The following is a 24,889-nucleotide window of genomic DNA, read 5'->3' as shown; positions in this document are numbered from 1 at the left end:
CAGGGTGTGGGCTGGTACCTGGAGGAGCGGGAGTGGGATCCAGGCAGCGGGAGGGCCTGGCCTCTGAGGCCAGGGCAATGGCATGTAGTGCGAGGCTCCCTGGAGAATATCTGTGTTCAGTGTTAGAAGTGAGCAGAGAGGATTGTAACAGCTAGGAGCAAAGGGCTGGTGGGACCAGGGGAAGACAGGAGTGCCAGGTCAGAGGTCATTATTCAGAGACGAGGTCAGGGATGCCAGTCAGTTGGGGAGATAGTCTCAGGCCCTTCACAGCTGTTTTGAAGGATGGTGGTGGGGGAGGCAGGAAGGCTGTGGTGGAATTTAACTGGAGCTGACACCCTGCCAAAGGGGTAAGGAAGAGAACTGATGATGTTTGTGAGAAAGCCCTTATGAAAGAGGCAGCCGCAAAGCAGGTCAGGCGGGAATGCTCGAAGCCCCGCAATCGCCTCCAAGACTGTGCTTCCATTGTCTTTAATAATAGAGCGTATGCCCTGTTCGATTCCAGGAAAGGGAGAGTCTTGACTGAAAATCACCAGAGTCTAAGGTGTGTTCGTTAGGGTCACCATTGCTGTGATGAAACACCATGACCAAAAGCAACTTGGGAGGAAAGGGTTTGTTTCACTCACGGTTCCATAGAACAACAGTTCATCATCAAAAGCAGTGAGGGCAAAGGACAGGAACTCAAGCAGGGCCGGAGCCTGGAGACAGGAGCCTGGAGACAGGAGCTGATGCAGAGGCCACGGAGGGGTGCTGCTTACTGGCTTGCTCCCTAGAAGCCTGCTTTCTTACAGCACCCAGGACCACCGGCCCAGGGGTGGCTCCACCCACAATGGGATAGGCCCTCCCCATCAATCACTAAGAAAATGCCCTACAGCTTGATCTTATGAAGGCATTTTCTCATTTCAGGTTCCCTCTTCTCCAATGACTCTATCCTGGGTCAAGTTGACATAAAACTAGTCAGCACACAAGGGCAGTCACCATAAATAATCTTCCCATATTGTCTCCTGTATTAAAAATCAAACAGCAAACTCAAGATCCCCCCCCTCCCTCAGCTTCCTGAGTGCTAAGATTACATTGTGTCCCCCACACTGCCTCTGTCCTTGCTTTACATATTAAGCTTTATTTATTTATTTATTTGTTTGTTTGCTTATTTGTTTGGGGGGTGTGCATGCCGTGGAGCACATGTGGAGGCCAGGGGCCAACTTGCAGACATCAGTCAGTTCTCTCCCCCCACACACGGGTGCCTTTACCTGCTGAGCCATCTCCCGGACCTTCCATCACCTTAACTTCGGAGGGGACACTGTCCGTGGACAGCGTGAGCCTCAGACTCGTGGATTCTTAGTATGTCTGCTGTGACTCAGACCAGCCTCTGGCTCACTGTGTAGCCAAGCCTCGCTTTGAATCTCTGCTCCCCTTGCTTCTAGCTCCAAGTGCCGGAGTCCCGGTGTGCACCACCTCACCTGGCTTGAGGCTCAGACCTGTCAGTCATTCCCAGCCGTCTAGTAACATCTAACACTTTTCTTCTTCTTCCCCACAAGCAGCACAACAAGTGTGCCACTTACTCTGTGGGAATGCAGAAGACTTACTCCATGATCTGCCTGTCCATGGACGACGACGATAAAACTGACAAAGCCAAGAAGATCTCCAAGAAGCTCTCCTTTTTGAGTTGGGGCACCAGTAAGAACAGACAGAAGTCGGCCAGCACACTCTACCTCCCCGAGGTTGGCCTGGCAAGGCCTCACACCAAGAAGAAACTGCCCACACCCTTCAGCCTGCTCAACTCCGACAGCTCTCTGTACTGAAGGGGGACGGAACAGTTCACTCCGAGACCGACAAGGCTGTTAAACACTGTGCCACGATGGCAACGTTCTCCAAGCCCATCTTCTCAGATGTACACTCGCCTTTGATGGGCTTATGAAAGGGAGAAGAGCCTCTAGACCCTGGTGGAAAACCCAGCTGCACGGGGGTTTTCACGCTGCTGCTGCAGTTATTTATTGTATAAAGTAGGGCACAGAAGAGCCTGGGTGGTGTGGCTGTGTTGAATGGCTGTGGTTGTGACGTTCAGGCACTGTGAGTAATGAATTGGGGCCACCTACCTTGGTATGTTTTTGAGTGTCTAGATTTGGGTAATAGTGATCTCTTAACCTCAAGTTCAAATGACCCTTGAAAGGAGGCAGGTTAGAGGTGGTTATTGAAGCCAGGCTGCTTGGCGGATCTCTGTGAGTTCAAGGCCAGTCTGGTCTATAGAGTGAGTTCCAGGACAGCCAGGGCTACATAGAGACCCTGAAAAACAAACAACCACAGGACAGGCTGCTTCATCTCCTTGAGAATTCATGAGCTGAAAATGGCAACATTTTATGTCATTCCTCCACAATGTGAATGTTATTTCCCAGATACAGTCTAGTGCCAACTTTGCCTTGAGTTTTTCCAGGACCAGCTGCCCTCCAGTTGGACCCCCCTGAGCAGTGGCTAACATGGCGGCCGTGGGCAGGCGGCAGTGTTAGGAGATACTGTCTCCAGGGCAGATGAGATGCTGTTTGATACTCAAATGGTTGCTCTTCTTGTGTAAAGTAGGTATGTAACTGTGTATCTTAAGAGTCTTGGTTTAAGAAGTAGTTTTGCAGTTTACAAGGTAAAGACGTAAACTTCCTCAAGTTGAAACCTCTACTTGACTTTTTAGGATGTATCTACCTTCCAACTTGACTTTGGGCTATAGGTTGGATGACACTGTGACTTTTCCAGAGTCATGGTTGACAGTTTAAGTGATATGCTTAACGATGTAGCCTGTGGATCTTAATTTGAGAAGTAACAAGGATTTAAATATTTTTCTACTGTGCAATATCTTAAGAAAGCAAATGCCTTTAAGAAAGTATGCCCACTATCCCAGGGCTGTGTGTATAAATATTTAAATAAATAGCCGTGTTCATTGTTTAATATTTTTCTCTGCTTTTATTTCATTTTAATTGCTTCTTCTGAGCTGTTGTTCATCTCAGGCACAAAACGTGTCTTGTGTGGAGAGGGAGGAAGGGGATTGAAGGGGAGCAGCAGCTACAGGACACAGGTACCCACTGTGTGCACAGACCTGACCCTGCGCACAGGGCACTCCCTCCACAGTGCCGGGCCCTCACAGCCAGTGCCTGGAACCTCCCAGGACCTCCCAGGACCTCAGAGGAACCTCCCAGGACCTCCCAGGACCTCAGAGGAACCTCCCAGGACCTCCCAGGACCTCAGAGGAGCCTCCCAGGACCTCTCAGTGGCAGACGCAAGGGAAGGTGCCCATACAAGTCTGCTGAGAATGAGTCTCTGGTGCTCTTGGATGATCCCCACAGGATCCTTTTCATCTTAGCAGAAAGTGGGCAGTGCCACCCATAAAGATCCGGACGGACAACAAGGGGACTGGTGAGTTCCATCAGTCCTCGCTTCGTCTTTCGCTCTTCGCCACTGAGAACAGAACACTTTTCTTCCTTTCTAAATACGAAAACCAGACTCTGTAGTTTGTAGTCTGAAGGAGGAAGAAGTTAGCTGCGGGGCTGCTGTCACCTAGACTGGGTGAAGAAGGTGTGGATTTGCTGCGCCACCGAGTGTCCCACCACCTCCTCGAGTTCTTGGACGGAAGCGTTACTCAGTTGCTGGATGGTTGGAAACTTCTGGAGCAGAAGAGGAGCCTTAACTTTTCCAACCCCTGGGATCTGCTGCACAGTCTGAACAAGGGACAGCTCTGAGAGCACACACCGCTTCTTCCTGAGGAAAGGGTTCCTGCTGGGCTCCCTGGTCTGCTCTTGAACCTGAATGGGAAAATTAAAGGGAAAGCGCAGGGCGCCCTCTAGTGGACAGATAGTGTGGTTTTTGTATGTACACACATGCACTGCAGTATACCGCTACATGCCAGAAGTTGCCAGTGGCCACCTTCCTCCGCTGCTCTCCACCTTCGTTTCTGAGGCAGGGTCTCTTAGTAAACCCAGTGCTCACTAACTTGACCAGAATGGCCAGCGAGTTTCAGGGACCTTTCTATCTTCACCTGCCCAGCACCAGGGTTATAATGTGATCACCACAGCGGGCTCTTCACATGAGTTCTGGACTCTCAGGGACTTGGGGCCTCATCTGTGTGGCAGGTACCTTACCCTCTGTGCCATTTTCCATGTCCCTTAAGACAGTTTTCCCATTTACTTCAGCTTATGGGTTTTCATATGCCAGAAATATAAATTCTTTGATATTGGTGAAATTATTTAAATATAGACCATATGACCATGCAAAGGAAAAAAGGCAGTTCATAAAAACTGAGTTTTCAGAATATTATGGGTAAACCTGGTCAAAAACATGAAGAGTTTACATATCTCTTCAGAATTAGTTCAGGACAGGTGCGGTGGCACACATCTTCAATCCCAGGGCACTGGAGAGGCAGAAGCAGGCGGATCTCTGTGAGTTCAAAGCCAGCCTGGTCTACAGAGTGAGTTTCAGAACAGCCAAGGGTAGAGACCCTGTCTCAAAATAACAAAAATAAAGCTCTACCAAACAAAAAAACTATTTCAAAGGACTGGGACTACAGCTTAGTGGTAGAACACTTGCCTAGCATGCACAAGGCCTTATTATGTTCAATTCCCAGCTCTGCAAGTCAATAAACAAACTAATTAAAACTCTCAGTGAGATGGCTCCGTGGGTGGAGGGAGGTGCTTGGTGTGCAAGGCTGGTGGCCTGAGTTCAGTCCCCGTATAAAGGAGGAAGTAGAGAACCGACCCCCAAACTTGTCCTCTGACACACCCACGCACGCACACATCCTCACACACACCCAGACAGGAGATTGAAACAGAAGTAAACATTTCAGAGGCCTGTTTCAAACAGGACCTGTAAGAGAAGCTCCACTCACATGAGGGAGTGTGTGCCTGCAATCTCAGCCCTAGGCAGGCTAAGGCAGGCAGAGCTCTGTGAATCTGGGGCCAGCCTGGTCTACACAGTGAGAGCCTGTCTCAAAGGACAAACTAGGAGATACCAGGGGTGTGAAGGCAATCTGACCGTGACACCTGCCACTCCACTGATAAAGCACATTTGATTGAAGAGGGCAAACGTCTCCAACACAGGATCATTTTTCAGTCAAGAGTGAGAGCAGCTGTGTGTCCCTGCTAGGACCCCTCCAAGGCCTCCCAGGAGAAATGGACTCTTCAGCTAGTGAGTTACACCCTTCCCCCCAGGCAGACAAGAGCATTCTCCTGCAGGCAGGGTGCTGGTGTGGAGGAGTCGGTAAGCCATGGGCCTGCGTGCGGTTCCAATTTGCTTCTCAACCCTAGATGCTCATCCACTTAACCACAGTACCCCGGGAGCCTGTGAGAGAGCTCAGCAGGTAAAGGCAACTGCTGTGCAAGTCTGCCGGCCTGAGTCTGATCCCTGGAATCCAGGCAAAGGTGGAAGGAGAGAGTGGACCCCACAAAGTTGTCCTTTGACCTCTACAAGCATGCCATGCCATGTGTGTCTATATACATATAATGCAACACAATAATTTTTAAAAATAACTCTAATAACACAATAACTCACACACCAAAAAACTACTCAGGACCTATCCTGGTCAGAGGAAGGCCTCATATATTACTCTTTTTTCCCCCAGTGCTAAGAACTGAACTCAACCTCAAGTGGTCTACCTCAGAGTTATATATATTCTAATCCTGTCGCTTTATTTTTTTTGAGACAGAGCCTTACTATGTAGCCCAGGTTAGCCTTAAAAGCTGGGATTGTAGGCATGTTCCATGAACCTGCCTCCTGACACTGTTTTAATGAGTTAATGTATTTATCTATTTGACTTTTGTGAATTGTTACCGAGGCTCCTTGTGGGTGGGGAAACACTATCTTACATTAGTTGAGGGAGGCGTGCATGTACCATCACGTGCATGTAGAGGTCAAGAGACAATTGTGGGAGTAGAATCTCTTGCACCACATTTTCTGCAGGGGTGGAGCTCAGAGCTTTAGGTGGCAAGTGAATCCCACTGACCCTTGCCAGCCTGTGACACTTGGTGGAGGTTCCCCAGGAGAACCAGACATGGCATAGTGCCTGTACCCCCAGCACTCAGGAGGCTCGGGTGAGAGGACGGCAAGTGTGGAGTCAGCCTGGGCTACATGGTAAGCTGCAAGCCAGCCTGGGCTACATAGTGAGACCTGGAATCAGAAAGCAAACAAACTCCCTAGGGAAGTATAATGAGCAAACAAACGGAACACCGAGGAATAGGCAAAGACAAGAAACCGGTGTGTGTGTGTGTGTGTGTGTGTGTGTGTGTGTATTCAAGTAGGAATATACGTTTGCATGCATGCGAAGCCTTGTGTGATGTTCTTCAGGCTCTATCTGCCTGTGGTTTGAAGCAGGGTCTCTCCTTAGCCTGTAGCTGCCTGACTAGGCTAGGCTGGCTGACAGGCCAGCAAGGCACAGGCATCTGCCTGTCTCCCTCCCCAGGGCTAGGATTACCAGTGTGTCGTCATGCCTAGCATCTTCACATGGGTTTGGAAGGGGTCAAACTTAGGTCTGCATGCTTACGTAGCAAGTGTTTTAACCACTAAGCCTACCCCAGCCTCAGAATTTTTATTTATTTTTTTAAGGAAATAAACGCAATAAGGCTATACACAAAAGTACTGAGGCTTAGCCTAGCATGGTGGTAAATGCTTGTGATCCCAAGAACTAGGGAAGAAGAATCAAGAGGACTGGGAGTTCAAGGGGGGACCCACAAACAAACAAAAACCAAACCAAGAAATGCTGAAACTTAAACAATGGCATGTGAGAATGAGGCAAAGGGGTTGCCAGGGGCCACTTTTACCAATACAGTACAAATGCAGGATAAAGATGACGGCGTGAGTGCAGCCTGGAGTCCAAAATCAGAGCTGCAACATGTTGCCTTTGTTACGGGCTTGTAACAGTCGTAAGTGAAAGGGTCCAAGAAATCAGACAGAGGTGTCACTTGGCTGGTGGAGTGTTTGCTTCAATCTCCAGCACTGCCTTAAAATCTGGTGTGGTGATACACTCCTGCAAGATCACGCCTTTGATCCCAACACTTGGGAGGCAGAGGCAGGTGGAGCTCTCAGAGTTCAAGGCCAGCCTGATCTAGAGAGTGAGTTCCAGGACAGCCAGGGCTATACAGAAAAAGCCTATCTCAAAAACAAACAAACAAACAAACAAAAACAAAACAAAAAATGTTTAGGGCTGGAGAGATGGCTCAGTGGTTAAGAGCACTGGGTGCTCTTTCAGAGGACCCGGGTTCAATTCCCAGCACCCACATGGCAGCTCACAACTGTCTCTAACTCAGTTCCAGGAGATCTGGCATCCTCACAGAGATACACATGCAGGCAAAAACACTAATGTACATAAAATAAAAATAAATAAATAGTGAGTTCCAGGACAGAGCCAGAACTGTTACACAGAGAAACCTTGTCTCAAAAAACCAATAAATAAAATAAGTAAATCTTAAAAAAATATTGTAAAGGAGGAATCTGGTACTTACCAACTGGATAATGAGGCAGGATGCTTCCAACTGGTTGGCCACTGGGAGCAAAACCATCCCAAGGTCGAGCACAGTGAACTTCTGGACTGCTGGGAAGTACTGTTCACTTGTCTGTGTTTTTTCAACTATTATAATCCCTTGAAGATGTCCAGACTTCAAAAGAAAAGACAGTAAATGAGTTGGTAACACAATTCCTTTTAAAGTTCAGAAACTTACCACTTAGTGCTTGGGATGGTTGAGATGGGTGATGGAGATGCAAGGAGATGTTGGATTTTAGCACCTCTAAGTCAGCACTTACATTTCTAACACGAACAAGTCTCTTTCTGTAGCCATGTCCAGCCACCAAATCCGCCTCAGTGATATAGAGAATGCAAGATCTGCTGGACAGGTAAAAATCTGCCGATGCCAGATCCTCCTCAAATATGAGTTTAACTTTTCCTTGAAATACAGACAAGAAAATGAGGTTTTTAGAAATTCCAAATAAGGCAGCAACAGAATGTGTGGGGGTTTTTGTTGTTGTTGTTTGTATGAAGATTCATTTTTAAAATGGGGGGGGGGGCACATGTGTGCAAGTACCCTGAGAGGCCAGAAGAGGGCATCAAATCCTCTGGAGTGGAATTAAAGGCAGTAATGAGCAGTCCAATGGGGGTGCTGAGGATAGAGCCATCTCTAGGCCCCTATTTAATTAAAAAAAGATTTATGTGTCTGTTTTACTTGGATATATGTCTGTGCACTTGTGCATGTCTAGTGTCCCAAAACTTAGAAGAGGGAGGAGTCTGATTCCCTGAGCCACCACATGGATGCTGGGAATCAAACCAGAGTCCTCTGCAAGAGCAGCCAGTCCTCTTAACCGCTGAACTATCTCTCCAGTCTCTATTTTATTTTATTATTTTATTTTATATCTAGAGATAGGTTCTCATAGCCCTAGCTGGCCTTGAACTTGCTATGTAGCCCAGGTTGGTCTCCAACTAACAATTCTCCTGCCTCCATCTCTGGAGGAAGGACATCCCATACCCGGTACTCCCCCTTCCCCTTGAATGTGATGGGAAGAAAGGAGTATGATAGAAGGCAGCCAGCTCACTAACCTTGCATCCCCTGAGCCAGCTGGGACCCGCGCCATTTCTCATTAGCCACAATATGTCCCAGTGGCACGTGCACCGGACCCGTACCACCAGGGTTGATCCTTTCCATCCGTGGTTTTGGTCTAATGAGAAAAATACAAGACCTCACTAGAGCAGGCTGCTGCACACGGTTCCAGACGAGGTCCAGACCTCTTTGGCAGATCTGTGGAGTGGCTTTTCAGTCACTGAATTATATCAACCGAAATCAAAACTCCAGAAATTTCTTCTTTAAAAAAAAAAAAAGAATGGGTCTTAATATTAAGCTTGGCTCTGTACTGACAGTTGGCTAGTAGCTCAGGCTGACCTCGAATTCAGCCTCCCAAGTTCTGGGGTGACAGCCGGAGCCACCACGCCGGGCTAACACCAGGAGAGTCCTCTCTTAGTCACTCCATCCCTCTTTTTAAACACCTTCCTGAGCTCTGGTGTTCTAACAGGGCGCTCCGGATGGTTCCTCTACCAGTCCCTGTCAGGGGCTGAAGCAGCAGGGAAGCCCACGGTGCCGGCATCTGGAATCTCCGTGGACATCACCTGAAGCCATGCCACTTCCGTGTTCCCGCAGCCCGCCCCGCCCCATTTTTTAAAGTCCGTCCGCCCTCTTCAGCGTCGGATTGGCTAATATGTACAAGACTGACTTCTAGTGTAATCAATAATAGAACGGAAGGCTCAGTTTACCTCCTCATTGGCTGGAATTTGAATGACGCCTTGTTAAGTTGTCAAGAGCAACGGGTGGCAGTAAAATTGACTCTGATTGGTCGAGGCTCAAACCAGAGCCAATGGGAGGCCTGCTTATTGTGAAGTCCGTGGGTCCGCGGGAGCTGGGCTGTGAGGCGCTGCCGGGGCTGCGGGGCTGCCCTCCTGCTAGTCCAGCGCGGGCGCCGAAGCTCACTGCCCACAGCCAGGATGCTCCTCAGCTTCCGCAGGAACCGCCGGAACCAGTTCGTGAGTAACGCCAGGGGCATGTGTTCCAGGCCTGATGTGGGAGCGAGGCGGTGGCACCGCCAGAGAGCATTCAGTTCCCAAAGCCCTGACTTCGTGTTCCAAAGAATGCTTCCTCCCCAGAGTCGGCCACGTTCAGGAATTGCTGTCTCCCTTCAGGAGTCTCCCCTTGGCCGGGATATCCTCTTGCTTCCTCCCTGCACCCCGCACCACGTACTCGCCTTGGCAGGTCCATCGCCTCTGCCCACCGAGTCTTACCCTTAGGCCGTGCCCACCCCGTCCTCGGCCTCTACCTGGACTGCTTCGTATTCAGCTGTTTCCTAGGTTCCCTGTTTTCACCTCCGAGGTTCCTGAGATTCGCTGTCTACAGAGCAATGACGGGGACTTTTAAAACCGCAGATCCGATCACGCCACTGCCATTAGATCCCACTGTCCCCGACCCCACCACACACTCACTCGCCAGACACACTGGCACTCTCTGTTCCTTCTTAAGATCTTGTTAAGGCTCATTCTCTGGTCCCTTGCTGTTTTATGTTTCTTGTTCTGTTTGGTTTTGGTTTTGAAACACGGTCTTAATTATGTAGCCCTGGAAACTTGCCACAGTCCTCTGGTCTCTGCCCCCTGAATGCTGAGGTTACAGTTTTACACCATCACACGTGACTTCTTACTCATTTTTCTAGGATCTTGACTCCAGCAGTCCATGGACACACACCCCCTTTCCTCTCACCACTGTTTGTTAATCATGCCAACTTGATTTTGTGGTGCTAGGAATCCATTTCAGGGCCTTTTAGACCAGGAATAATATAGCACACACCTTTAATCCCAGCACTCTGGAGGCAGGGGTAGGCAGTCCTCTGAGTCCAAGGCCAGCCTGGTCTATGTGGTGAGTTCTAGACTAGTCAAAGCCACACCGTGAGACCCTGACTCAAGGGAGGGGGAAAAGCAACTATCCCAGGCCCCTTTGGACACCAGGCAAACATTCTGCACTGAGCTCCAACCTCATTGTAATAACCTTTTAAAAAGATGTATTTTTTTAAAAGATTTATTATGTATACAGAAAAGCTGCCAGATCTCATTACAGATGGTTGTGAGCCACCATGTGGGTGCTGGGAATTGAACTCAGGACCTCTGGAAGAGCAGTCGGTGCTCTTAACCTCTGAGCCATCTCTCCAGCCCAAAAAGATGTATTTTTAATTATGTGTAAGTGTCTTAAGTGTGAGTGTGTGCGCTTGAGTGTGAGTGCCTGTGGAAGCCAGAGGCATCGGCTGCCTGAGTCACCCGATGTTGGTGCTGGGAACTGCACTCAGGTCCTCTGGGCCATTTCTCCAGCCCCCAGAAATAACTTTAAGTGACCCACCCAGCCCTTCTGTCCGGCTTTGCTTTGTCACTTCCCTTGTTCGTGTTGTCCCCTCTCCAGTGCAGAGGCAGTGGAGACCGTGTGATGCCTCTGTGGCGTTTTTCCCAAGGAAACCCCTGAAGAAGGGCTGGAGAGACGACCCTGTGGTTAACAGCACTTGTTGCTTTTGCAGAGGACCTGGCCTTGACTTCCAGCACCCACATGGTGGCTCACAGCCATCTGAAGTGCCATTTCTAGGGGATCTGATGTCCTCTTCTGACCTCCACAGGCCCAGGCATGCATGTGGTGTACAGACATATGCAGACAAAACATGCATACACTTAAAATAAATACATCTTGGGGCTGGAGAGATGGCTCAGAGGTTAAGAGCACTGCTTGCTCTTCCAAAGGTCCTGAGTTCAATTCCCAGCAACCATATGGTGGCTCACAACCGTCTGTAATGAGATCTGGTACCCTCTTCTGGCCTGCAGGGATATGTGCACTCTATACATAATAAATAAATAAATTAAAAAATAAATAAATAAAATAAATACATCTCAAAAAGAAAGTCAAAACAAAAAACCCCGAAGGAACCCTTCTTCCTGGGCCATTTTGATTTTCCTGTCCCTTGCCAGTTCTCATAATTTTGTGTCCTGTAACAACAGTGTGGGTGTTTTTCCACTCTATGCCCTGGACAATGAAGTCAGGGCATCTTCTTTGCTGTCATGGCAGCCTGCCTCTGGTAGGTGCGAGTGAGTGGCTGGTGCTCAGAAAACAAAGATTGGACAGGGCTCAGAAACTTGAAAGACACCCCCGCCCCCAGTTACCTAAAGTGGAGTGGGGTTCCCTCTGACTTTTGTCATATGTAGGGGCTCGTTTTCCTACTGTGCATCTTGGAGACAATCCACCTGGAGTCAGCCTCCTCTCAGAAATGCGTCAGTATGCTCAGTTCCAGAGCTGAGAACGACAAGGGAGGCACCTGTTGCTCAGGGGTGGGAAGGCCTGGGTGACTTCACTGGGATGGTGCTGTGTGGTGGAGGCCTGGAAGGTAATGGTCATTGTAGTCACGACTTCTTGGAGGCTGTGACCTGTGGAGAAGCAACTTGTGGGAGCAGAGGTTTGCTTTGGTTCATGGTTCCGGGGGATGTGCCCCGTCCTAGTGGGGAAGGCGGGGCAGGAGTGTGGAGAGAGTGCTCACTCCATCTCACAGGCAGACCAGGAGTAAGGGAGGAAGATGCCGGGGCGCGGCTTAGGTTCTCCTCTTTCTCTGGTCTGAGCCCCCTGTCCCATGAGTTGGCTCTCTTCATGTTTAGGGTAGGGTGTCCCAGATCTGTTAATCCCCTCTAGATATCAGAGACACCCGAAGGTGTGCTCATAATGCACCAGCGGTTGATTAACTCCGTCAGGAAGGCTGAAATCAGTCAGGAAGGCTGCCATAAGGAAGAAAGTGAGGGGACTGCCTCCGTGGGCAGCGTGATGGCGTGCCCTGGAGTGCATGCGCTTTCCTTGACAAATGGGAACAACGGGAGGAGGGGACTCCTGACAGGACTGGATCCCTGGTGTGGCCTCAGCTTGGGAGGTGGTGCTGGGACCGGACCCAGGTGATTTCCTCCTCCCAGTGACCTGCCTTGTGTTTCATTGTGCAGAATCACATCATCCATGGCTTCCTCCCAGCAGCCAGCATTGCTCCGAAGCCCGCTGTGCCACGCACACCTCCTCCCCGGAGCCCCAACCCGTCTCCAGAGAGACCCAGGTAGGTCTCAAGCTCAGCAGCACCGAGGGTCACCATCAAGAAGAAGGGCTAGAATCAGGTCCTTTGCGATATTTACCACTGCCCCGTGATAGACTTAATCCAGCTTCTCTGAGGAATGGTGGACTTACTTGGGATCTGTCTCCTGCAGTGTAGAGTCTAAGATTTCTTGATTGGATGTAGTCTGTGCTTATTAAATAGAAAGCTCCGAGTCTAAGTTAGTCCTTCCTTCTTCTCCATTCTTCCTCTGAGGGAATGGAGGCCAGGGCCTTGTGCCTGTAAACATGTACTCCGCATCTCAGCAGTTTGTCCATCCATGTTAATAGTACTTCAAGGAGAACCTTCTGCCTCTCTCTCTCTTTTTTTTTTTTTTTTTTTTTGGATTTTTGAGACAGGGTTTCTTTGCTTACCCCTGGCTGTCCTGGAACTCTCTCTCTGAGGACCAGACTGGCCTCGAACTCACAGAGATCCACTTGCTTGTGCCTTCTGAGTCCTGGGATTAAAGGCGTGTGCCCCTACTGCCGGGCTATAATTCTACCTTTTAAAAGAACTACTTTGTGTTAAAAGGAGGGAACATATTCCCTGCCAGGAACTGATGGTCCTCACCCCCAGTGCTTTGTGTACAGGGAGCCGACTCTCTTCCCATTCCTGGGACCACTTCGTATATCTGCCAAGATTTTAGACACTGGAAAACTTTAGACTTGTTTTTGTTTTGTTTTGTTTGTTTGTTTTAATAGTGTCTTACTTTGTAGCCCAGGCTGGCCTTGCATTCAAAGCAGTCCTCCTGCCTCAGCCTCCTAAGAGTAAGTTTATAAGTGTGAGCCACCATGCCTAGCTAGTCTGGGTTTTTTTTTTCCATTGTTGCTGTTTTTAAAATTCTATTTTTAGACAGGCGGTGGTGGCATATACCTTTAATCCCAGCACTCAGGGAGGCAGAAGCAGGTGGATCTCTGTGAGTTCGAGGCCAGCCTGGTCTACAAAGTGAGATCCAGGACAAAGTCACACAAAGAAACCCTGTCTCAGAAAAAAAAAATGAAAAGAAAAAAATTATTTTTAAATTATGTGTATTGCCTGTGTGTGTGTGTGTGTGTGTGTGTGTGTGTGTGTGTGTGTGTGTACTTGGATGTGGGTACTCTTGGAATCCAGAAGAGGACACTGTGCCCCCTGGAGCTGGTGTTACATGTAGTTGTGAACCACTCCACGTAGGTGCTGGAAGCCGATTCAGATCCTCTGCAAGAGCAGTGTGTGCTCTTTGAGCACTGAGCCACCTTTGCAGTCCACAGCCAGTCTGTTTTCACCCATAAGACACATGATTTGGTTATCCGCTGTTAGTAAGAACTAATTCCACTCCAGGGTGCCACTTCTATTTGGTCTTCTTTGGTACTGATATATTCAATGCATTTGATCAGTACATAAACTCTGAATGGCTGGAGATACGGCTTGCTAATCAGCATTTGCCCAGCAGACACGAGCTAGCCCCTGGATTCTTTCCCTAACCCCAGAGCAGGAAAAGCCCCTGTGGTGTTGTAGAGTTGGATTTTGCCTGCAGCATGTAACATGGAGAGCCATTGTTAGTGATTACTCTGTGCCAAGTAGTCTAGTGAGCGCTGAACGAGCAATGTCTCCTTCACTCTGTCCGTAACCTGTGGGAGGGCCCTGTGCTCCTCTCTAGTTTGGGTCACCTGTGAGGTTCAGGTGTCGATCACTGGCTTTGAAGGTCAGGGCAGTAGCCCCACCCACTGGAACAAAGGTGGTCTGTCCAGCTCACCAGTGTTTGTGTTGTATCATTGAGACTTCAGTGTCTATGCCTCTGGGCAGTGCCTAGAGGGTTAGCTTTCCATTCCATGTCAGCAAAACAAAGAGAAAGTTGCTTCATGGGAAGCACGTTGTGGGCTCCCTAGAAAGTCCTTTATTTTTTTTTCCTTTCTTCCTTTTTTTTTTGATATGTATTGATGTTTTGCCTGTGTATACATCTGTGTGAGAGTGTTGGATCCTCTGGAACTGGAGTTATAGACAGCTGGGAACTGCTGTGTGGGGGCTGGGAATTGAACCCACGTCCTCTGAAAGAGTAGTACATGCTCCTAACCACTGAGCCATCTCCAGCCCAAAAGTCTTTTTCAGGAATGACCTGGCGGGCCTGTAGAGATGGCTTAGCCATTAAGAGCATGTACTGCTTTTGCATAGTACCAGAGTTCAGTTCCTCTCACTACAAGGAGCGGCTCACAGTTGCCTGTAACTCCAGCTCTAACATTTCTGACCCTCTTGGGCACCTGCATTCACTATATATACCCACACACAGGTGAACCTACATACTCGTAGTTAAAGGTAGAAAAAAGGGGGGGGGAGGCTGGTCGAATATACTTGTAATTTCAGCACTCAGGAGGTTGATGCAGGAGAATTGATGCTAGTTCTAGGCTAGCCTAGGCTACATAGTAAGACTTTGATTAAAAAAGTCTTTATTACTGCTTTTAAAACTTTTAAAGGTTTGTTTTATATGTATGAATGTTTTTGCTTGCATGTATGTTATGTATCACATGCCTGCTCATGCCCTCGGAGGTCAGAAGAGGGTGTCAGGTACCCTGGAACTGGAGTTATGGATGGTTGGTTGTGAGCCACCAAACCTGGGTCCCCTGGAAAGGCAACCTGTGGTCTTAACCACTAGGTCATCTCTCAGCCTCTTAAAAGCTCTTATTTTGTCGTGATTGCCGAATGACTCACCACAGTTGTTGGTGTCCCACGGCTGAGTGCCACTTTCTTTCTGCCCTCAGCAGCATCCGGTTTGGCCGGTCTGCTTGGGAGTGTGGATCTTGATGGTGCAGTAGAGTAGTTTTCATCCACACTGACTGCAGATTTTTGATGGTGGTGAACATCCACAAGTAGCTAAGCTCTAGGGCCTGTTGGGTGACTCGTCTCCAGCACACTTCCGTGGCAGTTCTGTACACTCAGGGGCAAGCTAGCCCTTGTTCAACTAGCCTTGTGCGTTTCTGGTCTCTTTGAAGAGACAGTTTTGGGGATGTGCTTGTAGGGGTTGCTGCTATCCCCCCTTGGGTGGCAGAATGGCCCTCCTTGCCATTCTTCATCATGGCAGCCATTCGGCTAGGTCTGTGCTGAATGGCCGAGTGTAAGGGTTGTCTTATTCGTCTTTAAATTTCTGGACATTTAATGGGTGTAGTTCTGAGGTTACAGGGAAAAGCCACTCAGCTCCTCCTGGGTTCTCACCCAGCAGTAATCAACACATCACTCTGAATTTCTTCCCTCCTGCAAGTAGACAATTAATTCTTCAGTGGGCAACAGCGGGGTCTTCTCTAACCCAATTAAGTTCTAAGACTATCCACCTAAAGATTGTGTCAGATCCCCCCACCACTGCCCAGCCCCCAACTTCAGATAACAGACACAGGCCCAGGTGTTTGCCTGGGTTCTGACCTGAAAGTAAGCCAGTGTGTGCACAACCCTGTCTTTCTGTTGGATTTGATAGAGGGGCTCACAGATCTAGGGGAAGATGTGAAACACAGCCCTTGGAATAAGAGGTAGTTTGTCCTGCGCTAGAAATGAGTGGCCTTGGCCTGGGAACAGGATCCAGGTTCTGAGCTAACTGTGAGTGAGTGTGGCACTGAAATATGGATTCTGGTTGCCTTGAATGGCATGCTTCAGTGTGGAGGAGGCTAACTAACTTCTTTCTGTAAATCAGAGAGCAAAAGTAAGTCACAGATCAATGCATTTACCAAACACAGTGGTTGTGACATCGGGGAGGCAGGATACAGCAGAGCATGGACTCTCTGTGGGTTTGGAAGGGTGATCACAGCGTTCTTTGGGTTCCTGGAATCAACTGGTCTCTTAAGTTCAACAACATGTTCCAGAAGTTTTACCCAAGGCACGAGGAGATTAGGCCAGATGAGAGGTTGGTAGTAAACGGCTGTGAGGTCACCTCAGCTGTTGATCTTGCAGCAATCCATCTCTCAAGTCACACAGGCTGTCGCCTGTCAGCCTGCAGGGCCTTCTGCACTGATGCGGCTTCTTTGAAGGACTTGAGTTTGCGTGTGTTTATTGGTTTATTTTGGAGGCTTTTTTACTCTTTATTCTGATCTGCTTTGAGGTAGGGTAGCTCAGACCAGCTCCAGATGTGTGACCCTCCTCTTTCAAGTCTCCCAAGTGCTGAGATGACAAGCGTGTGTCACAACTAGGCATCTGAAATGATCCAGAGGGTGAGGTGTTTCTGTCTCTGTGGAGTGGAGATGTATGTGTGGTCAGCACCTAGAGGTGCCCTTCACCTTCCACAAGTCCCCACACATTCCACTCATTTTGGGGGAAATGAGTGCTGCTGATGGAAGCCGGTGCCTCACACACTGGTCTCGCGTGTGTGGAAGCTTCGTTGTGTAGGCGCAGCTGATGCTTGACGTTGGTCATCACCTCCAAGCAGCCCTGCCCCTCCCACTGCAAGGTTAGGGGGTGGGACAGAAGGTCTTTGTTCTCCATCTTACTGAGCTGAGACAGGTCTCTCATGGAATTAGAAGCTCGCCTTTTTGGCTAGGCTGGCTGGCCAGCTAGCACTGAAAATATGGATGGATGTTTTTATTGATGGGTCTTTTCATCATTACAAGTCGTGTGTGTATGTGTTTATGTATATGTATATGTGTGTGTTATTCAGCTTCCATAAGAAACACACATGCACACACAGAGATATTTAAATTGTGTGAATAAGAAAACTGCTACTTACATAGTTTTGGGTTCAGGAAGTGATTTGTTACATTATTTTTTTGCATCAGGTACAGCAATGTACCATATCATGGTTTGCTTTATAGAACTAATCCTTGGGACGGAAGAGGTTAAGTGTACAAGGTACATTACAGGGTTATTTACAACAATGAAAATCAGAGGGAAATAAAACCACCTAAGGAAGAGGAATTCCCAGCACACTGACATACCTCCATTATTTTGTGTGTGTGTGTGTGTGTGTGTGTGTGTGTGTGTGTGTGTGTGTACAGTGACTCATGCATGCCAAACATGCACATGACCACTAAGCTATACCTAATTTACCATTCAAAATGTCGACTATTAGATATATATATATATAGGTTTTTCGAGACAAGGTTTCTCTGTGTAGTTGTGGTGCTTGTCCTGGCGCTTGCTCTGTAGACCAGGCTAGCCTCGAACTCAGAGAGATCCACCTGGCTCTGCCTCCCAAGTGCTGGGATTAAAGGTGTGCACCACCACCACCCTGCCCTATATATATTTTTAAAGTCAGAGTCTCACTATATAGCCCAGGCTTATCTAGAACTTGGTGCATAGACCAGACTGGCCCCCAACTCACAGAGATCCACCTGCTTCTGCCTCCCAAGTTCTGGGATCAAAGATGTGTGCCACCATACCTGGCATAAATCCTCCTTTATTTCCTTTATTTTATTCAGATCTTTCATTTTAATGAGAAAACTATTTGAATGTAGGCTTTGCATATCTGACTATGTGGATTGACAAGCTGGTGTTGCCACATCTTATTGACTAGATAAAGTCTTTACAAATCATTTAATTGCTCTGAGAATGGACTGCATAAATTTGAGTCAGTCAATGCAAAAATTAGAAGGGGATTCCAGTGGGCTATTGTGGACTGTGAGTGAGCTGTCCGCAGCTAATCAGTAGCTGCACTGGGTTGACCTGCTCACTTCAGCCTGCATCTTGAATGTCCAATTGCTCAGTGCCTCTGTGGATGGTTCTGTTCCTAGGTCTGCTCTGGCTGCAGTCATCCTGGCGACCACGTTGACTGGACGGACAGTGGCCATTCCCCAGCCTCGCCAGAGATCCCAGTCTGAGAGTGACGCCTCCTGCATTGAAAAGGACAGCTTCATCGAGCCCTATGCCACCACCTCAGAGCTGAGGCCTCGGTAGGGACATGGTAACAGCTGTGCATCCTCTCAGGGAGTAGAGGGCCATTCAGCAAGGCCACTCTGTATGGGGCCACGTGTTGATCATAGTCACCAGGCTGTCATCACTTGTGCCCAGGAGGCACCGACAGGACATTAATTGTTCTTGTAATTTTTTGAGACTAGGTCTTCCTGTCTAGACCAGGATGGCCTCAGACTATATTTCTCATACTTTAGCTTCCCAGGCAGCTAGAATTACAGCGGTGTGCCATGGGACTTTACATTTCAATCTAGACTCTTCAGTCACAGTGGCTATAGTCTCAACTGCTGTAGAAGTTGGGTCAGGAGAATCACTTGAACCTGGGAGATCATGGCCTGACCTAGACAACACAGCTGGACCAGTATCAAAAGGAAATCTTGATTCCATTTTGAATATAGCTAGTTTTTCTTCTAACAGTTACACTTTGGCTGAATTGAACTAAAAATATGGAAATGATCATAAAGTTCACTGGAAAGAAAAAGGATATAATATTAGCAAAGGAAGAATGCAAAAATGCTAGTCCAGGTGAGGGCTGGGTTAGCCCTGCTGTATTCTAAAGCAGATGCTAAAGCAGTGAGAGCAGTGAGTGGCTACTCAGGTCAGTAGTGGGGGTGCTTGCGAATGTGAGGCGGCCCTGACCTAGATCAGGGAGAAGGAAGGACTCGTACATCCACTAACTGTATTTGAAAGCAGATCAGCTTTGAGTCCTGCCCAAATCATACACCACAGTTGGTCGCTATGTGATGAAAGGATTGTTCTAGATATTCACAAATGTAAGACCACGAGCTTGAATGCCTGGTCGACTGCATGTACTTCTAAGCCAGGAATTTAGAAGGTAAAATTAGGGTGGGGTGGGATGCTCAGGGTTGCGGGAAGGGGCTGGGAACTGTGGTCCACATCTGTAATCTTAGCATTTTTGATATGGGAGTTGAAATATCAGGAATTCAAGGCCATTCTTGGCTATATAGTAAATTTCAGGCTACCTTGGGCTATGTGATATCCTGTTTCAAAACAAAATCAAAACCACAGAAGTTGTTACTTTGCAGCTCTAGGGGATCAGTCCTGGGTCCTCCATGCTAGGCAAAGGTCTACACTCAGCTATGCCCCGGCCAAAAATGTTTTTCTTTTAATCATCCATATGTTAAAAAAAATGTATATAATCAAAACAAAATTAATAGAACAGGGTAAATATTTATAGTAAACATGAAAACTGGTTTGTTTTGTTTTTTGAGACAGGGTTTTTCTGTGTTGCCCTAAATGTCTTGGAACTCTTCTCTGTAGACCATGTTGGCCTTGAACTCACAGAGATCCACCTGCCTCTGCCTCCCAAGTACTGGGATTAAAGGTGTGTGCTACACCTCCTGGCTGAAAACAGGGTTTTAATTTTAGTAGATAAAGCTTGTTTCAAATTGGACCACTAGAAACAAATAAAATAGGAAGAGACAATTGACAGCAGAAGGATGGTGACTGAGGTGAATTATGGAAAATTATTCAGCTTCCATAAGGAACACACACGGAGATATTTAAATTGTGTGGATAAGAAAACTGCTACTTACATAGTTTTGGGTTCAGGAAGTGATTTGTTACATTATTTTTTTGCATCAGGTATAGCAATGTACCATATCATGGTTTGCTTTCTAGAACTAATCCTTGGGACGGTAGAGGTTAAGTGTACAAGGTACATTACAGGGTTATTTACAACAATGAAAATCAGAGGGAAATAAAACCACCTAAGGAAGAGGAATTCCCAGCACACTGACATACCTCCATTATTTTGTGTGTGTGTGTGTACAATGACTCATGCATGCTAAACATGCACATGACCACTAAGCTATACCTAATTTACCATTCAAAATGTCGACTATTAGATCTTACTAGTTAGTGGATGTGATGGCACATGCCTTTAATACCAACACACAAGAGGCAGAGGCAGGCCAGACTGTTCTACATAGCACCTTCCAAGCCAGCTAAGGCTACTTGTGAGACCCTGTCTCAAACAAACAAACAAACAAACAAACAAACAAACAAACAAAGCAAGCAAGGGCAGGAGGAGGTGGCTTAGCAGTTAAGAATACGGCATGTAGCATGTGCTCTTGAGTTTGGTTCCCAGCACCCACATTAGGCATTTCAGAACCAGGGGGATCTGATGACTCTAGCCTCCATGGGCACCTGCACTCATAAGCATACACCTATACACAGACACTCATACATAAACATGCAGCTAAAGTAAAAATAGTAAAATTAAATATTTAAACAAATAAATAAATAAAGCTTTACTAATAGCAGATGTGGAGAGATGGCTCAGACCCAGGTTCAGTTCCCAGCACTCATGTTAGGCTATTTACAACCTCCTTTAACTACAGCTTCAGGGGAAGCCAGCACCCTCTTCTGGCCTCTGCTGGCACCTGCACTCACACTGATATACATGCATGTGTGTACACACATACAAATAAAATCTTTTTAAAAATACTAATAGCAAGATGAGTTGTATATGTATAGAGTATGAGTATGAAAACAAGTATAAAGAAATACCTTAAAAAAAAAAAAGAAAGAAAAAAGAAATACTTAGTAGCCAGGTGTGGTGGCGCACGCCTTTAATCCCAGTGCTTAGGAGGCAGAGGCAGGTGGATCTCCGAGTTCGCAGCCAGCCTGGTCTACAAAGTGAGTTCGAGGATGGCCAGGGCCATTACAGAGAGAAACCATTCTTGAAAAAAAAGAAAAGAAAGAAATACTTAGAGGGAGAGAGCAGGGAGAACAGACCTGTCATCATTCAGCCTCCATGTATTTTATAGTTGAAATGCTTCTTTGGCACAGACTTGGAGACAGTGCATTTAAGATGTAACAGCTTGGTGGAGTGATGTGTGCCAGTAATCCCGCACTTGGGAAACTGAGGCAGGAGATTAGGGGTTTGGGCTAGCCTGGGCTGTGTAGTGAGATCTTGTGTCAAAATAAATAAGAATAAGTGGGCTTAGTATCAGCGTCAGGTGCTAAACCTCTTGTTTGCTTGTCTTACTTGTTAATGGCCTAACACAGGCAAAGCTGGCAGAATGAGCCGGGAAGAACTTCCTTACCGCCCTTCGAGACTTTAGGCTACGGGGAGGACGGGGATGCTGAAACGCAGGTGTCAACCAGCTGCAGGGAGTCAGAGTCCAGCACCTGGAAGGATATGGGAGGTGGCAGAGATGCTGCCTATGCTGTGCCTCACAGGAATCAGGTGACATCCGTGTTCCCAAACTGCTTCCCCCACGTCACCGATGTTAAACTGCCCAAGACACGTGAGGATGCTCTGTGCTGCTTTCTATCACTTCCATTGTCCTGCCCCTTTGTCTTCCATTGTCCCATCCCTTTAAATAAAAATAAACAGTATACTACTTCCTGCTGGTTAGGGGTGCTGCAATCCTATAGGAATCCTGAGAAAATTAAGAATTATGGTCAGGTCCTGACTGGAGTAGTCTGTGAGGCTGCATTGTCTGAGCCAGTTGCCTTGAAGCTGTTCTGGATGTTGGATCATCTGGGCCATGGTGTCATCGGAGACCTTTCAGAGGGTCTTCAGTGGTCAAACCATCTTAGCCTAGAAGCATAAGTTCTCATCTTCTGTGGAAACAAAAGCAGAACCTCTTTTCCAAAGCAGCGTATCCTTAGACACAAATTTTGAAGTAAAGATACCTTTAAAATATACATATTGGTTTAACTCAGCAGCCTTTATAATCAAATGTCTTTCTGCAGTTAAAAATCCCAAAGACAGGGGCTGGAGAGATGGCTCAGGGGTTAAGAGCACTGGCTATTCCTCCAGAGGTCCTGAGTTCAGTTCCCAGCAACCACATGGTGGCTCATAACCATCTATAATGAGATCCAGTTCCCTCTTCCAGCATGTAGGCAGAATACTATATACATAATAAAAAAAAAAAATCCCAAAGACAGGGCTGGAGAGATGGCTCAGAGGTTAAGATCACTGGCTGCTCTTCCAGAGTTCCTGAGTTTAATTCCCAGCAACCACATGGTGGTTCACAACCATCTGTAATGAGATCTGGGGCCCTCTTCTGGCCTGCAGTAATACATGCTGTATACATAATAAATAAATAAATCTTTAAAAAAAAAAAAATCCCAAAGACAGTATAATCCAGACTCTCTGTGTGATTTCCATCTTTATGTCACTTATTTTTTATATTACTTTTACTGTCTCTTTAAAGACTATTTTTTAAAACTATTTTTTATATAACTGCATATATTCCTTTTTCTTTCTCTACATACATTTTTACACACACTGTAAACAGTTTAGAGTTTTTTCCGTCAGAATCTGTCTTATTGTGAATCTGTAATCCTTCTCTGACCGTGAGAGATTTTAAACTGCTAAGCTGAGTGGCCAGGGCGAAAGCCGCAGCCCTGGCTGCTGACTGCGCCCCCTCAGCTTCCCACCACGGCGGTGGCACATTTACAGTCAGCTCTGGGAGCCCTGCTCACTGCCAACTCTGGGAAGCAGTGGGTCCATGCCTCCAGGAAGCAGTGCGTTCCACCACTCAGAGCCATGCACGGCTTGGAGAAATCTCTGTGTACCTCCGAGGGGATCCGCCATGCTGTAGCTCAAGCCTGCGCTCCACGAACCTGCCATAGTGTAGCTCACGGCTTACCTGAGAAACACATTTAGGAAGCTGTTTTTAACTCTGTTTTAGATTTTTTTTTTTCTTTTTTTAAGGCTTTCTCAGGTTTTTAGTGGAAATTCTTGCTACCACATCTTTGCACTGGATGTAGCTGGAAGTTTCTTTGGTCCTGCCTGGCCCTTTGGTCAGGACGAATCTTTCCCACCCACATCTAGCAGCCCCTTGGTCCCAAGTAAACACACAGAGGCTTATATTATTTACAAACTGTATGGTCTCTAGCAGGCTTCTTGCTAGCTAGATCTTATATTGTAACCCATGTCTGTTTATCTATAAGTTGCCCCGTGGCTGTGGCTTACCAGTATTTTTACATCTTGCTTCTCCTGGCTGTGCTGGGGTCTCTCTAGACTCTGCCTTTGCCTTTCTTCTTCCTGTCTCTCTCTTGGATTTCCTGCCTGACTATAACCTGACTCACCATAGGCCAGAGCAGCTTCTTTATTAACCAGTCATAGCAACAGATATTCACAGCGTACAGAAAGACATCCCCCAGCACGTATCTTTTGTCAACTTTTTGCCAGGCTTTTCACAAGGGTCTGTGGTTTCTTCCTGCCCTGGCATGTCCAGGCCTTTTCAGTGGGCAGCCCTGACATGGCAGCTGTGAGGGTGTTATAACATAGGACAGTTAAACTGGTAGGAGGATATATAGCTAACATGGACCATGTGCTTGTTCCACTCTCTTAACCAAAAGGGGCTGTTGTCACAGAAGATGGTGAGAGAAGATGATGTTTCTGAGCAAGATGGGCTTTCACACTCTTCCTCCTCTTCCTCCTCCCTCACACCACAGCACGCACAACAGAAAGGTAAGGAAAGAATTAAACACGAGAGCATTTTTTTGGTTGCCAATTCTGGTGCCATCACACCTCTGTACTGTGGCTCTGTGATACTAACTAGAAAAGCACTTGCAATTCAGCTCACTACAAGTGAGCGATTGCCCGGATGTGAGGTTGCCTTGACCATATTAGATGTTAACTTAGAGCCCTTGTCTGCTTTGTTCGCCTGGGCCAGAGGACGCCCAGCTCAGGCTGTGACTGTGTATATGTGCCTTTCCCTCTGCTCCTTGTCACCATGCTAGCTGCAGGACCTGGCCCCAGTGGGTCCTCAGTGAAGGGCTTGTTGGATGCATGAATGTATGGATGTTGCTGGCATAATTCTGGAAATGCACATCGACTTTTTTGATAGATTTTATTTGGCACAGTGAGAGTTCAGCCCGTTATGGCAATGATAAGCAATTTTGAGATCGCTAAGAGGACAGGGAGACAGAGCCTGCCAAGCAGTGGGTAGCCAACAAGAGCTTTGTCTGGGCTCCTGGGTTGTTTGTGCCTTGTGGACAAGCTGTGTACGTGTCCTCTGCTCAGTCTGCATGTCTTCTACGTTACTGTAGGGTGGAGTGTCGCATTGGCCCCTGCTTTCTGTCCACTCCGTGGTAACTGTCCAGTGCGGACAACACAGTGCCCTGCTTCACTGTTGCCCGAACGTCTCTCAGGGGCACCGTCCCTTCTCGAGGTGTCGCAGCCCTGCTGCTCTCTTTGGCTCTGTGGCCACCCCTGCTATGGTTCCAAAACAACTTACGGAGGAAGAGTTTGTCGGACTCATGGTTTGAGGGTACACTCCATCACGGTGGGGAAGCCGAGGCAGCAGGGGTGTGCAGCTAAGTCAGGAAGAGAGAGATGGGTGCTGGTACTCAGCGTGCTTCCTCCTTTCAGTCAGTCTAGGACCCCAGTCCATGC

General features: G+C 47.6%; 3 protein-coding genes across 13 annotated transcripts in view; 2 read left to right on the top strand and 1 right to left on the bottom strand.

The window, feature by feature from the left end:
* Positions 1-2,931, top strand: part of Rhpn2 (rhophilin Rho GTPase binding protein 2) — a 55,191-nt gene extending 52,260 nt beyond the window's left edge. For 2 of the 3 annotated variants that reach the window (XM_016003560.3, XM_076577702.1), the window contains exon 15: positions 1,536-2,931. In XM_016003560.3, coding sequence (XP_015859046.1) covers positions 1,536-1,799 — 264 coding nt within the window. In that variant the 3' untranslated portion in view covers positions 1,800-2,931. The remainder of the gene's footprint in view (positions 1-1,535) is intronic. The other variant, XM_006985009.4, reaches the window with a different exon arrangement.
* Positions 2,924-9,152, bottom strand: Faap24 (FA core complex associated protein 24). Of its 2 annotated transcripts, XM_042275591.2 has the most exons (5): positions 8,895-9,029; positions 8,555-8,673; positions 7,768-7,907; positions 7,470-7,622; positions 2,924-3,782 (listed from the first exon to the last, which is right to left on the bottom strand). In XM_042275591.2, the coding sequence occupies exons 2-5, from the start codon at positions 8,658-8,660 to the stop codon at positions 3,534-3,536; spliced, it is 648 nt and encodes a 215-aa protein (XP_042131525.1). In that variant the 5' UTR covers positions 8,661-8,673; positions 8,895-9,029; the 3' UTR covers positions 2,924-3,533. The 2 variants fall into 2 exon arrangements, with proteins under 2 accessions (XP_042131525.1, XP_076433831.1); XM_076577716.1 differs by having other exon boundaries at positions 8,555-9,152.
* Positions 9,153-9,392: 240 nt separating this feature from the next.
* The window catches only part of Cep89 (centrosomal protein 89), a 62,184-nt gene continuing 46,687 nt past the window's right edge, over positions 9,393-24,889 (top strand). For 7 of the 8 annotated variants that reach the window (XR_013053081.1, XR_013053078.1, XR_013053083.1 and 4 more), the window contains exons 1-5: positions 9,396-9,529; positions 12,509-12,615; positions 18,330-18,488; positions 21,541-21,721; positions 23,851-23,962. Coding sequence is in view for 4 of the 8 variants with exons in the window: in XM_042275564.2 (XP_042131498.1) it covers positions 9,491-9,529; positions 12,509-12,615; positions 18,330-18,488; positions 21,541-21,721; positions 23,851-23,962 (598 nt within the window). In the remaining 4 variants the exon portion in view is untranslated. Of the gene's footprint in view, positions 9,530-12,508; positions 12,616-18,329; positions 18,489-21,540; positions 21,722-23,850; positions 23,963-24,889 lie in introns of all 8 variants that reach the window. The other variant, XM_016003561.3, reaches the window with a different exon arrangement.

This window comes from Peromyscus maniculatus, chromosome 1, assembly GCF_049852395.1.
Source record: "Peromyscus maniculatus bairdii isolate BWxNUB_F1_BW_parent chromosome 1, HU_Pman_BW_mat_3.1, whole genome shotgun sequence".
Classification (NCBI taxonomy): domain Eukaryota; kingdom Metazoa; phylum Chordata; class Mammalia; order Rodentia; family Cricetidae; genus Peromyscus; species Peromyscus maniculatus.
Note: the sequence above shows the minus strand (reverse complement) of the source record. Positions and strands in the feature narration are given on the sequence as shown.

Excerpts from the sequence above, each read along its gene's own strand:
- Faap24 (XM_076577716.1), bottom strand. The coding sequence starts at position 8,660 with ATGGAAAGGATCAACCCTGGTGGTACGGGTCCGGTGCACGTGCCACTG. Across the intron at positions 7,908-8,554 it reads GCTGGCTCAGGGGATGCAAG|GAAAAGTTAAACTCATATTT; the intron begins GTTAGTGAGCTG and ends CTGTATTTCAAG. Across the intron at positions 7,623-7,767 it reads GACTTGTTCGTGTTAGAAAT|TCTGGACATCTTCAAGGGAT; the intron begins GTAAGTGCTGAC and ends TTTCTTTTGAAG.